The following is a 14,741-nucleotide window of genomic DNA, read 5'->3' on the forward strand; positions in this document are numbered from 1 at the left end:
TTCACTGCCCTTTTCTTAATAAGCTAATCAATCTATTTCCTATTTACAGCTATTCAGCAAGAGGACAGTATTTTCTTCAATCTACTTAACTGTGGTCCCAGACCTATTACTGAGTGGCAACAGTCACAACAGAGGCCATCACTTCATGTTTAAAGCTAGTTCCATTTTTCCTTTCATCACATTGGTTTACATTACATCACCTGCTGTATTATCAGTACGAGTTCCAGTCTTGTAACATCCTTCTGCAATCAATCACAATTGGCCTTTGTTTTTAACAATCCAAATAATTTGGTATTACCAGCAAACTTTGACAGACCATTTATCTTCAGAACAAACAAGTGAATGTGTTAAGAAATACAACTCCCAGGACATCATCTTGTGAGACCCATCAGCGATCTTCACTGTTCGCTCTTTCTGTTTTCAATATTCTAACCAGGCATTAACCTGAGAACCTTCTCTGCAATATGACTACTTAGGTTCTTTTAAAGACTCTGTTGGACTTCATTGAAAACTCCAAGGTCTTATCTACTCGATCTTCCTTTAAAGAACTTTGATAGATTAATGAGACATGACTGCCCTTTATAGGCAGTAACTTAATTATTTTCCAGTATGACCAAAAAATGTGTTCCCAAGAATTTTATGTAACTTTTATTATTTTATCTAGAACAGACATCATTCTACTATGATTCTCTAGATAGATACAAAAACATAACAAGGACTGATTCACATGGAAATTGAAAACCATGACTGGGAAACACTCAGGAGTCTAGTCCTGCACGTAACAGTCATTAACCTAGCAGTAGATCTTCCAGTTTTATCTCACCAAATTAGTTTCACATCAGGCTCATTGAATCTGTAATTGCACTCCGATTTGCTGCAGGATATGACACATCAAACTGGGGTTTCCTCCATCTGAGATATTACCACCAAAATCAGTGGTGGAAATCAAGTTCCATCTCCACTTAAAATGGTCAGCTCAGTGCAAAGTCAGTGAGAATTATGCAGTATATAAGTTACATAAAAGTATCCACAAGTCTTTGAATGTATGTAAGGTTTTCTTCAAGCCTTTTAACATATTCACACACACTACCAAACCATTATACTCTGATGTAAAAGATAGCCAAGTGAAATTCTAGATGTCAACCTTTGAAACAGTTTGAATTCACAGCTAAAAGCTCTAATTTCAAAAGGCATGAGAAAGAAAAAACCTTAGCTTCTGTTTCTCTTCATACACTGGGAGCCTAAAGACATTTAGGGAAGATCTTCACTAATTAAAAAAAAAAAACAGGCCATGTCACAGTCATCTGGTCATCTTTAATGCTGGATCTAATTTCAGAGCTGGTCCTGCATTAAGCAAGAAGCTGGTCCTAAAAAGCTCTGCAGGGTATTTTTCTACCTCAAGTCTTTCTGTGATTGCATTAAGCAGTGACCACCTCTCTTTCTCAGCATGGCACTGTTTGTGTTGCCAACTCCTGACTGCAGTTTGTAAGACTGCAGGGGTCACAAACTGGTCCTAATAGGAAAAATGATTGACAGCACAGTGTTTTGGAGAGGAAAAGGCTTTAGCCACAAGCATATGGGCTCTACTGCGTCACTTGCTGAGCCATAGACCATCCTGTGACAGATTTAAGAATACTTATGTAGTGACTCCATTGAATCTATGTATAAACATCATTAAAAAAATTTCAGACCTAAGATGTGAAGTTGGTGTCTGAAAAGAATAAGGTACAGGGATTTTTCAATCCATTGTCTTAACTAGTACTTCACATTTCAAATCATCAAATAAAATACTGTTTAATTATTCCTCATAGTGAGGAAAAAACCAGAAGGGTAGGACACCTAAACAGCAAGCATCAAATTGGCACAGCATATCTTTTGAATTTTGGAACTATTGCCATTAAATGATAGGTGTGACCTGGTGATAGACCTGCAACAAGGACACTAGAGCTCCTGGCTCCCAGTATTGTTCCAACTTATTTTTCTCTCAAAAAGCTGTAATTCCCTTACATGCTGACATCAATTTTATATTTGTTTGATAATTTAAAAAGATTTTACAAATAGGAGGCGAAGAAGAACTCTGTCATGTCAATCAGCTTATGGCATGATTAGCCAAAAAAATTAAGTTGAACAACTATTTTTGACCAGATGTTTACTGCCGAAACAGTGTATAGAAGTATTGTATCATAGTGTGGTTTCCTTACCCCATTTCCGTTTTGTGAAATAGGAATCAGCACTAGGGTCATTGAAGTGTCTGCTCATCATAGTCTCTCCTCCAGCATGAAAATCATACGCAAACACTAGAGCTGAAAAACAGAAACAGGTGATATTTACTAACTCAAGCATATTTGAAAAAAGTATACACACATCAGCTGGGGGGGAGCTGGGGGGAAGGGCAGTGGGAGAAAAAAAAAAAAAGAAAAACTTACAGTGTTCTCCAAAAGCTTTAGTGGTAAACACTTCACGCAAAGTTACGATATTTGAGTGCTGAATCTTTTTCCACATGTCAACCAATACCATGCACTTTGTGTTAACAAGACGGAAACCTAGGGAAAAAATGAAACCCATGGTTTAAAGTATAATGTTTAGAATGAGAAAATTTTACTTCAGCATTTAGTCTGAAACTGCTGAGAAGGAACCAGACACTAAAATATGACTGGTACACTCTGGAATGCTAGTCCTACTGAGACAACTCAATGTTTCTCACCATGTATCCTCCGAAGGCAATAGGGCAGGTCATCTTTACTATTTACAGCTTTATAGCACGATGTAATGTACCCAAAGTTGCTCGTTTTCTGTATCCGATTGGGCGGTGGCAGTGGTTCCAAAGGAAAGAGACTGTGGTAGCTGTCCACTTCCGCAGGAACTGCTAGAATCAGTTTATACACAGAAACATGTTAGGCCTTAGCTGACTTTGAGAAAATTACTGAGTAGCAGAGAAAATTAAAATGACTTCCACTAATATTTAAATTATCTCCACCATCTTTTAGGTGCACGTGAAGTTAAAATTCACTATTTTTGCTTTAGCACCAACATATTCATAGGTTCCTAAAAGTGATCCCACTGACCTAAAATTATTGTCTTCAGAAAAAGTGTTACACCAAGTAAAATCAACAGAATACATGCCATTTCCATTCCATCTGCCATTTTCTTATTTACCTTAGAAATTTACCCTTATGAATGATATTTCTTTGGTGTTTTTCCTACACTGATTCAATAATAAGCACCAATTTCCATGCAGACTTCATACCATAGTAAGAGCCACATTTTCCTCAAAAAAAAGCAGGTATCAGTCTTACATGTTTTAATATACTGGTTTATAAAAAACAGGAAGAGAGAAGTGCTAAAGGTTTGTAAATCAGATTAAGAGATTACCTTCGCACTTCATCAGGATTAAAACACTAAACTGCATTTTTAACTGCATCATTATCATAGTATGCACACATTTGAGAAGATACTGCAAGCAAAAATTGTTTAAACCAAGCTGAATAAAAAAAGCCAAATCACAGTAAACAGTATAATGGTTCTTCTGCCTGACAGCTAGCACAAAGCCTTCTCTCATATACCAGCGAAGTCACTTCAAAACAAACTGTTTTGCTAGTTCACATACCACCTTTGAAAATATATTTAAGGAAGTACTTCATTTAAAGAAGTACCTAATACCTACAAAGTAATAAAAACTATTCTTCACAGGGCTTAACTGCCTTAATGATTTTTCCTTTGTCAGCAATTTGAACTATTCCTAACCATTCCTAACCATTAAGGAATTTCAAAACAGAAGAAAATTACAATAGAAGACAGAAAGAATAATTCATATTTCTGAAACACTGCATTTGGTTAACCATGGCCCAGGCTGATGATTAAAGCTACACGAAAAAATAAAAACAGGTGGCAGCTTTTGTAAGAGGTTGTTAATATAGATGAACGTACATGGTTGCAGAAAAACATGATCACTGTTTAGAGTTTTGAGAAACACTTACTTACCAGGAATATCAGCCTGATCAATCTGGGCCATAGTTATTAAGTGTCTGTTGATGAGTTCCTGAAGGAAAAATTAAGTTAAGTTTTGAACATTATGATTCAGCTCATTAGTTTTGAAAATTTAAGAAAACACTGTCTTTGAAGTACTAGCATCTAGTACTTCAAAAGTACTAGCACTAGTACTACCTGTACTAAAATAAAGAATTAATGCAAGTGTCTAGGGTAGAGAGGATCAGAAGATCAATAGCGTGAAAATTTGAATGATAAAATACCTAAATTCTTAAAGGAGCTTCAGAAGACATTTGCTATAGCTGGCACTGACAAAGGCAACTACTACAGTAAAGCTGAAATTAATAACACTCACAGCCAGCCTTGAGATGATGAACCCTGAGCAGAGCTCTTCAACTAACACCTGCATACACTTCCATTGCAGTGGGAGACTTTCAAACTGAGTAGTATTGCAGCTTAAAATAATGTTACAAAAATAAACCCATGCATGCCAAAAAACCACATCAGTAATAGTACTGAGCTGAATAGTAAATCATGGCATGTAGATTAGATTGCAGTTTTATGTGTTGTAACTCACCCCCACCCTCTGTTGTACTCCACTTATTACAAGATTTGATTTTTCAAATTCTCCACAGGGAAAACTGACTGCACATATTGCAAGTGTCTATTTCCATTCTACCATTAACAATTTTTTATTTTTTGCCAAGATATTAAATTTTCCTTTAAACTCTCTAACATCTTACCTGTCTGAGCTCATCTGCCATGAAGAAGGAAGGTGCATTTGCTTTTGGCTGCATGTAAGCAACATGAGGTGCAGCTGGATGGTAGATGTGGTAGTTTGGAAAAACCTAAAAATAAAATATTTCAAGAATCTTTTTCAAGTCCTTAAGGATAAAGTAAATGAAGAGTTTTCTCACTCTTTCAGTTCAAACTATGAAATCCTCATGTACAAGTTACAAATATATTGTCAGATATGTTACCATTTTTGTATGTGGTATTCACTTCTAAAGATTTCAAGGGAGAGGGAGGTGTATGTGTATATATGTATGTACGCAGTTATTTTCACAGTTTTGTGACTGCCTTTTTCCCCATCACTATAAATATAAGAGCTATTTAACCTATCAAAAAAAAAATCTAGACTTTTTGATGTTTTCTCATTATGTATGTATCCACTGAGACACATAAAATGCTTTCCTGCTATTACTGTGTTAAAACCCCAGAAAGCTCTACACAGCTGTAGAAATATATAAAAATTACTCTGGTCCTTATATTTCAGTAATTTTTGGATAACAACTAAAATAACTAAAAGGTTAAAGGCCTCACCTTCATGCAGAATAAGCCATTTATAGCATTAAAAATAACATCTGTAGTATCAACCAATTCAGCACTCACAAACTCCAGACAACTGTGTACTGAAAGCCAACATACCATTCCTGTGAGAGGTGCTGGAGTTGTATCAGTGTAGAAGTATGTTGTTCCACCCACTGTTTCCTTCTGGATCACCTGGCCAGTAGATGGAGGCTGAGAGACAGCATTAGCAACAGATGCAGAGGCACTAGTAGGCACCATATAGTTTGCTGGGTTAGGAGTATGACTTCTTCTTCGAGGAGCAGGAGATGTATGAGGAGTTATTTTGGGAGAATGAAGAGGAGAAGATCCTGCTGACAGTGACATTCCTTAAAGAAATACAAGAAGACATTCTAGATCAAATCTATCATCAAAAAAATTTAGCAATTTCAGAAAAGCAGCCTTCACTACCAACAACATTCTGAGCAGGTGAGACACTTAACTCTTCGTATAGATATAGAAATCCTTGAGAGATAAGACAGCAAGAGCATGACTGAACAGGTATCTTTCCCCCAAAATTTTTGTTTATTGCAGAGAAATAGGGCTTGGGAACTTACAGTATACACATGAAGAAATGAAATTAAAAACATAAGTAGCTGAAAAGGGAAGACAAGTCAAAATAATGCTGTGTCTAAAAGACAGTTCATTAAACTGCAAAAATATAAAATATTAATGATTATGTAAGTGAATGTTTACTTAACAGTTACATGAGCAGTCAATGGAGTTTGCTTAGCTGTAACTCACTTCACCTAATTATGCATGTACGTTTATTAGAACTCCACAGTTATGTCTCCAGTAATACAGCTCATAAATAAGTGTGTGAATAATACACAATATGCTACTAATAATAACTTCAGGGGAGTAATTACCTATTTTCCTATAATTATTATATTTAAAAGACAGCCTCCAAAAGATCTATTTGATATGTAAAAATAAGTAACATCTCATGATATTTAGTCTATTAAACAGTCCTGCTGGAATTTTCTTATTTATTTGAAATTATTTTCTTGGCTGCTGTTCACCTTCAACATTACAGGAGCAACTCCACTGATGCCTGAGAAACTCTGCTTCTAAACAAAGTGCATTAATGAAAAAAATAAGGGCAACTCTTCATACACACTTTTTAGTTACCAAACTAACTAATTACTAATTAATTCAAGAGCTATTGCATGCAGAATTCTCAGATTTGCTTACTTATAAAAATTAGCTGTAAAATAGACATTCCAGGGTGCTGCTGAGGAAGAGATAACCCTTCAAAAAAACTCCTTGCAGAGTTACTTACTAGCAGAAGATCTGACATATTCAGATGTTCAGATTAACACCAAGGAAAACATCTTTGAAAGGTATTATTGCTCAGTTCAGACTGGGATGTACTTTCTTTTCTATACAGTCAGAATTGTATTAGTCATACTAAATCTTTTCCTTGAAAGAATAGAAGATACACAGCTTTCATATTTAACATTCTGATGACAGCTGAGAATTCTTCTCTAATTAAGAATGGTTAGTTATTACTCAGGTATTTGATTAAATTAATTACGTAAACTCTAGTAACCAGAGTAATTTAAGCAAATATCCAACTAATAAAAGCAAGAGGAATTTTTTTTTGCATACACACTTTTTAGTTACATAAACTAGTTTATTTAACTTCAATCATGAGTTACTGTATGCAGAGTTCTCAAAATGCATCATCAGTAATGCGTAGGAGTGATTTCACACTCGTATCGTGTCCCTAAAGCAATCTCATCCCTCCTACATTTCCATTTCTTTCTTTTCTTTTTTAAAACAAAAGACAAAAGCAAGTTTCAGTATTAACAAGTAATCAGTACCTTGGGAAAATTACTTTGAAGCTATATTACCCTAATGATATTAAAAGAATATTTGTAACCTTTCATTTAGCTCCTCTCATTTACTCCTTTGACATCTCAAAAGCCACGTTTATTAATTCAGCACAATTCTCTTTTGTTCCTCAAAAATGAATAGTTCCAACAAAATGAACAAGATTTTTTAAATGTAACTAGTAAAATCATATGCCTTTCTTTTTAATTGTGTCCCTTAAGCCATTTATTCTTTTTATAAAACTGTAAATTATAAGAATATGGAAGGATAAAAGTCTGCACTTTTCTAGTCTAGAACTTTTCTTTGTATTAATACTCATACATGTGTGTACACACATCTTATAGATAAGCAGTATTGTAAAATATTGCTGATCAGTGTACTAACCTAAAAAATGAATTATAATAGGCACTGATAAATGGTAACATAAACAGTCTCCTAAAAATCTGTTTAGAAATTAACTGTATGATTGTAAAATGTTACATATCTGGATAGTAACAATTTATACTACAAAAGAAAGTAAATTTTCATTAAGGGAAAAGTTACTTTGAGTGACTGAGTAATACTTCAATATTTCAATAGCTCTGTAAATACTGTTACATTTTTAACAAAAGACTAAAACACAAATGCATTCTTAATCCACTGGGGAAAGATCAATTTCAAATGAAACGATGTATTAGTATTAAAAGCTGAAGGATGACTAAAGTGGCCATTAAACTGAAGCAACTCTACAGTTAATGATAACTAAGAATTGTCTTCATCCATGGAAAGTTAGTGACATGTCTTTTGCACTCTATTTCAATAAAGTGGTATTAACTGAAGTCTTCGCAAGCACATCATCTCAACTCAGACAGGAATAAATGGCTTCAAGAGTAACTCAATAGAACAGCCAACTGTAGGGATCAGGAAATAAGAACTCAGCAGCCTTCATATATACTGATGGAAAATTAACTGAAGAGACCTCTCTGCTTTCAAATAAACACTGTAGGTACAAGACACTAAGTAATATCTTACAGTAAAGTCAAGACTTGCAACTAGCTAAAATTATACTGTAACCTTCTACTACAAGTTTCCCAGAAAAAAAAAGATCTCTGGTGATTTTTAGAGATTCAATTTCAAACAATTTCCACTTTAAGATTTACTTTTCAAAAAAAATTTATCCCTGTCAAAGAATAGTTACACACACAAATCCTTCATGTCTTTGCACAGGTATTAATGCAAGATTGAAAGAAAAGGATCACAGCATCACACAAATCCTTTCAGATGGCCTTCCAGTCTAGCTAGGTCTCCTCAGAAAGGACATTGAGAGTTCAGTGAAAATCACCCGGCAGGCAGAACATATGGCCTCCTCATTTGCCAATATGCTTAGTGAGTTCAGGAGAAGAAATAAGCTTGACCAGAGTCTGGTTTTATTCTACTAGAACACACTACACATGCTACAACAATTTTGCTCCTACTGCCGTGGTAGGTATGGACGGGTTGAGACAACAAATACTGAAGGTTACAGATTCTTCTGAGAGACTTGCATTACATTCTGCACAATCTAAATAACTATTGAAAGCCCAGCATAACAAAAAAAAAAAAAAAAAAAAAAAAAAACAAAAAAAAACACAAAAAAAAACCCACAAAAAAAACCCACTTAATACAGCAACTATGCATATGTAAGTACTTCAGGCAACTAAAAGAGTGCACAAACTCAAGCAGGTATCACCAACTTCATTAGTATTTCAGTAAATTAAAAGCATACTAATAGTAATATTTAACCATAACAAATGGAATTAGAGGAAAATAAAAGAAAAATAGTTTTTTTAACAAGTGATTATATATTTCTACTGACTAATCCTCAAGGAAAAAGATGTTACTAAATATACAATAGTAACAACAGAATCAGACCTCACAGAATTAGGCTGGTTTTAATAGCACAGTAATAGCACAGTTGATAAAAATGCCTATTCACTTAAGGGCCTAACAAAAAATGAGCTTTTAAAAACCTACTTATGATTTATATATATACACACACACACATATACATGTATACACATGTATAGATATATATAGATCTATATCTCACTCCTATCAGTGATCTTGACAAATAATATTAAGCTTTCCCTATGAGAGGGTTCAAGATTTCCCTGCATCAAAATTCAAATGCCAACAGGAATACTATGACAGACATCAAAAAGCCTGTTTCAAATTGTCCCTCTCCATTCCTTGTCTAAGGGAATCTTAATACACTTCATGAAGAAGTCAAATACAATCTTAAAAGATGAACTGCAAGGGGAAAGGGCTTCTTTCACTTTTCTATCTAAAAAGAGGTGTTATGGTATGCAGCTGTCATGGTGTTGCCACACCAACACAAATGGTCGTGGGATTTGAAGATTTTTTCCCAATATTCACAGTAAATGTGCAGGCTACCTACACACACCTGCAGCTCCTGATGCCTTCTTGTAAAGAGAGATACTTACATATCCCTCTTATTCTCATATTTTCATTTATTGCCTTGTCTTTTATTTTTGAAGTTTCATCGTGACTGAGGAAAGGGAAATGGCAGACTCTGACATGCATTTGAGACAATGCCCAAAGATATTTTATGAGATTAATATTTCTAATAAAGCTTTGTAGCACACAATGTATTTGAATTAAAAGCTACATTGTATTTTGAATCTGATAATTCACACAGATAATCAGGATCAAAGGGCATTAAGCATGATTTCTTAATGACTCAGTATCTACAACTTTTTGATTTAATGACAATTCACTTAGTGAGGCAGGATTTCATTAAGTTCAGGTGTATGCAAATCAGCTGGCCTACAACATTAAAGGTTTTAAAAAACCTTCAAGTTTTGCCTACAAATTTACTAGTTTACAACCATATCCCTATGTCTCTAATGCTTGTAACATATTCAGAGGTGAAAAATTAAACATTTAATATTTTATCACTTTAATGTTCTGTACTTTAGAGATACCACAGACCACCAGGTAAATTTTGAAGAATGACAAAGCAAAGTAAATTATAATATGAGATTATTTCAAGAACTTAAAGTAGCATCCCTAAATTCATTAACTCTTTCTTTTTATTGTAAGCTTTCTATCAGGTCATTAGCATTGTAGCTGTGTACTTTCAAGTTAATTAAATCTGCTTCATTCCCTAAACAATTTGTATTTTCAATTCTTCCTCTTCAGTTTCAATTGGGAAAATAAGATAATTTTAGAGTCTCTTTGCCTTCTTCTCTTCTTACATTATTCTGGAATAGCTGCAGAACTTCCTCTGCACCACATTCGATCCAAGAGGCTAGAACAAGTTCTTGGGGCCTTCAGCCACACAAACCACCTCAGCTGAAAGTGCTCCATCTCCAGCTGGGGCTGTGGGCTCTGAGAGCTACAATCCTAAAGCACATCACAATGGAGATGTGTCAATTGGACACGAGCACAGCACTTATGGCTCCTAAGCCTGCAGGTTCAGACTGGCAGCAGAAATGGCATCTCCTACATTCTGCATAGCTCAGAATCTGACTTGGACTAAATATAAAAGCAACAGCAATTTGCTGTCACTTCCATCAGTGACAAAGGCATCATTCTTTAGGTATAACCGAGACATTTTTCACTACTGGGGGCTATACATCTGTTCTCTCTCAAGTTCAACACAGCAATGACATCTTATCACTTCAATGACATTCGTGAATTTCTTTCATACACTGTGTTGCATATTTAATGGCATTAATACTCTAACACAGCCACACAGGACTGGGTAAGATAAACTTGGAAGCAAAAGTGCTATTTGAAGATCGTCAACTTCTTATTAGATTTCCCACACAAATGACAAACAGGGTGTGTTTGCTAGCAAGGAAAGGGAGGAGCAATAAGGTAGTATTCAGGTGAGTTTACGGAAAAAGAGTTTGGAAATGGTAAAGGAGATCTGTTTACAACTCTTCAGTGAAACAATCTTCTCCCACCACTTGTGTAAGCTGCACTTCATATCACTCTGTTTCCATACTCTATTAAAGGCCACCAAGGTGAACACAACTCCATGTTGAGATAACCCTAGAAAGCACTTACATAAATAAACATGTGAATGTGGGAGTAACCTTCTTCCATGCTACATTCTAGTCGATATGTCAGGCATGGATCCAACAAGTTACCCACTGAAGTATTTTATGTTTCCCCTGTCATATTTTTCAGTATTTCTGCAGTACTGTTGACAAGACAGGCAGAACAAATATTTCCCAAGGACAAGAAATACTAGATGTCAAAAGTAGTTTTGATTTGCATCTACCTTTAGAGAAATCTCAGAAATTAGGTATGTGAAAGAACTTACATTTTTTCATCATCAGGAAGGAAATCAAAGAACTGATTTCATAATTTACCTACTTTGTTATGAGTGAATAAAACTATAGCAGTCTTAAATACTCCTACTACATTTCCTTATTTCTCATGAAATTTTGACTTCCTCCAGTATCCTGTAAATTACAGTACGAAATCCTAATCTCACATAAATACTTAAATCCGCAAAGTTATTCTACTGGAGAGTATTCACCCTTTAACTAGAAGGAGACTTATCTTTATTCAAAGGAAAATTCTTATGAACTCTTTACATGGCTTTTATTTGAATTTGTTTTCACTTATTGAAACCTAACATATCTCAACCATTTTTTCATGACAACTTCACAATGTATTTCAGTATTTTTTCATTCTGTTACCCAGTATGATCTAAGTGGTGAAGTTTCCCCACACAAAGATACTGCTTTCTTATTTAAGAGCCTAAGCTTTTAGAAAGAGCACCTCCTAGCTGACCTTGAGGTAACAGGAATTTTTGTGCATGGATCCTGTTGACAGCTTTAATGTTGACATTTAAATAAAAATAAATGTCTGTGAGCAGTATTTACATAGGACACTTAGGTTCAGAGAATTCTGCACTTAGTGAGAGAAGAAATGCTTCTAGAAAAATTCAGAGAATCCAACCAAGGTCCTTACTTTGAACTATATTTTCATTTTATTTTTACAGGAAGAGCAGGGAAACAAGCCAACTCTGCCTGAAGTTCTCTCTAATGAACACTCCCCCATCCCTCTTGTCCATAAACAAACAATAGTATTTGAGGCTAGAAAGTATGCAGCATAGGTATCTATATTTATTTCTAGGACCTGAAATTGTTGTGCGAACTTCTTTCATCAGTGTTACTTATCCTTTCAAGTATTACTTACAGATAGTAAAGAAATTGGACTGTGAAGGATCCCTCTGAGACCCCACTGGACACTTTCCAAAAGTAGATCATTTTACTGTATTCTATTTAATCCTTTATACACTTTTCAATCCAGGTGACAAGGCTGAGAGGCATATAAACACAACAGTTTTCCAATAAGACGGTACAGCACAATATAGGATCAAGCAGACACAGTACCACAACATGTTCATTTGGTCAGCAGAAGTATCAATCTGTCCTAGCCTGCTCTGCTATGTTTTCACATGCAAGCTTAATGCTGGCTTCTTTCACATTGACACTGGCATCAAGAAAGACTGAAGTTCATTTTAATAAATGGTAATTGCCAATAGATGTTTAAAAAAATCATTTATAGCATTAATGCAATTACCTAATGGCTCTCGGTAGCCACAAGAGACTTCTGGAGGTTTAAGTACATACAGAAACTCATTAAAGAATCTGCAGTGTGAATATCCAGATTTGCTGATAGCTATATACTAAAAATATTTTAATTTTAATTCTATTAATTTTGTTTAAATAAGTTAACACCTTAAGATCAGAAGACTAAAAGATGCATGAAGGGCTTGAACTTTTCAAATGTGTAAAAAAAAAATCTGTCACTCAATTACATAACTGCATGGGACACATTTCAGTAAGAGTTTTAAACCTGGGAAATAACTATAAATTAGAAGTCTTAAAAGTGAGATTACATGTGACAGATACAATAAAATTAACACTATTTTGCAAGGCACAGTATTATAGAATTAGCTTGTCTTCTACTTTGTGTTTTTAAAGCAGATTTTTAAGTCCTCATATGCACTCATTAATAACAAAAAAATACTTCTACATCACACAGTCTAGAAACATATAAAAAGAGCACATTGGTGTGTAGTAAACCAAGATCATATGCATTGTAGACTATAATGCATTTCTAGACTATGGGTAGTATAAATCCTCTCTGGGTACTGCTCTGGCAAGAACCACTCAGGACACAGTATGTGATAACTCAGCAACCCTTTTCCCCAAAAAGAGCAGAGTAAGTTGTTAATTTCAATGCTGCTGTGGCTGAGCAGATTTCACAGCCTGCAGTGTGATTTCCATACTACTGGAATATAAATCCAAAGTTCCTCTGCTTTTTAATGATTGCCTTAAAATTAAGAGCTGAAGTAGGAGGTAGCTACACCTATAGCACACTGTACTAGAAATCATTACTCTCAACTTACCTGGTGCTAACCCAGCAGTAGCAGGACTTCCCATGGAGGGGTGAGAGAACAAGGCTTGAGAGAAGGCAGACATACTTGACTGGGATACATTACTCAGCCTGGAGGTTGATCCTCCTTTAGGAATAAATTCACTTGCAGAAGGATTTGGTGTCTGTTAAAAAAAAAATAATAAATTAAATGTTTATTTAAAATGAGAAGGGATTTATTTGGTAGAAAATACTTTCTAGACAGGCCTACTAGTACAAGGGGTATTTTTACAGTACATACAGCTTACTGAAGAGAACAAAGAATACTGGAAGCTTGTCTGCATGAACAAATTTAGACATGTTTTAAGCTTATGTCTGAAGTGTTAGAAGCAAACTTTCCATATGAGCAGCTGGTCTACAAATTCATACAACATTTTGCAAAAGGCTTTCCATAAGCATTACATTACAAGTTGGAGAACAGATTTGACACTGAGAAAGCTTTGCCACAGCTGCACAGACTGTTCTCCCACGACTTCGGCAATTTTGTCTCAAACTAACTAGTAATTTCAAATTAAAGGAGTAAAAATGATTCCTACTAGAAAAGTCACCCCTGCCTCTATTTCATATAGATCTGTATGTTCAGTTTTTTTCTGAAGGTAACTTCTGCTTTAATTACCTGTTTTATTTATCTAGCACCCTTAATAATAAAGTCTAATTTGGTGCCATGGAAAAAAACAGAATAAGAATGATGGCCAAACATCCAGTATTTGTTAGTACATAAAACAAACACATGAGCAATTTTTAATTTCTATTAAAATCAGTGCAGACAGTTTTGTAGTTTGGAATCATGGTGTTTGTTTTGAGGTGAAGTTTTTGTTTGATTTGGGGCAGGGAGGGTTAGAAAAAGAAAATCCCAGTTAGAGCTCTGAAGGCAAAACACTTATCATTGGACAAACAATTACAAATGACAGGAGTGGAACCAAAAACTACATTAAGCCAAGAAATAAAATTAGTTATTACATTAACACACTGAAAATCTTGAAGATTATTGAATTACAGGATTTAGTTTATTAAGTAATCTGCACAGTACCTCCCAAAAGTGTCTAAAGTTAAGTAAAATAAGAAGACAGCAACAGTTCCCAGTAGACAAGGGGTACTGTTAAGATAATCCATAATGGTTTTTACAGAAA

At 34.9% G+C, this 14,741-nt stretch overlaps 1 protein-coding gene across 12 annotated transcripts in view; it reads right to left on the reverse strand.

The window, feature by feature from the left end:
* PAN3 (poly(A) specific ribonuclease subunit PAN3) overlaps positions 1–14,741 on the reverse strand; it is a 79,440-nt gene that overhangs the window by 22,694 nt on the left and 42,005 nt on the right. For 11 of the 12 annotated variants that reach the window (XR_013180951.1, XR_013180952.1, XM_077173836.1 and 8 more), the window contains 7 exons: positions 13,586–13,736; positions 5,416–5,663; positions 4,731–4,835; positions 3,982–4,039; positions 2,705–2,866; positions 2,427–2,543; positions 2,202–2,303 (listed from right to left, as the gene is read on the reverse strand). Coding sequence is in view for 10 of the 12 variants with exons in the window: in XM_077173836.1 (XP_077029951.1) it covers positions 2,202–2,303; positions 2,427–2,543; positions 2,705–2,866; positions 3,982–4,039; positions 4,731–4,835; positions 5,416–5,663; positions 13,586–13,736 (943 nt within the window). In the remaining 2 variants the exon portion in view is untranslated. The remainder of the gene's footprint in view (positions 1–2,201; positions 2,304–2,426; positions 2,544–2,704; positions 2,867–3,981; positions 4,040–4,730; positions 4,836–5,415; positions 5,664–13,585; positions 13,737–14,741) is intronic. The other variant, XM_077173831.1, reaches the window with a different exon arrangement.

Source organism: Agelaius phoeniceus, chromosome 2, assembly GCF_051311805.1.
Source record: "Agelaius phoeniceus isolate bAgePho1 chromosome 2, bAgePho1.hap1, whole genome shotgun sequence".
In the NCBI taxonomy this organism is placed as follows: Eukaryota; Metazoa; Chordata; class Aves; order Passeriformes; family Icteridae; genus Agelaius; species Agelaius phoeniceus.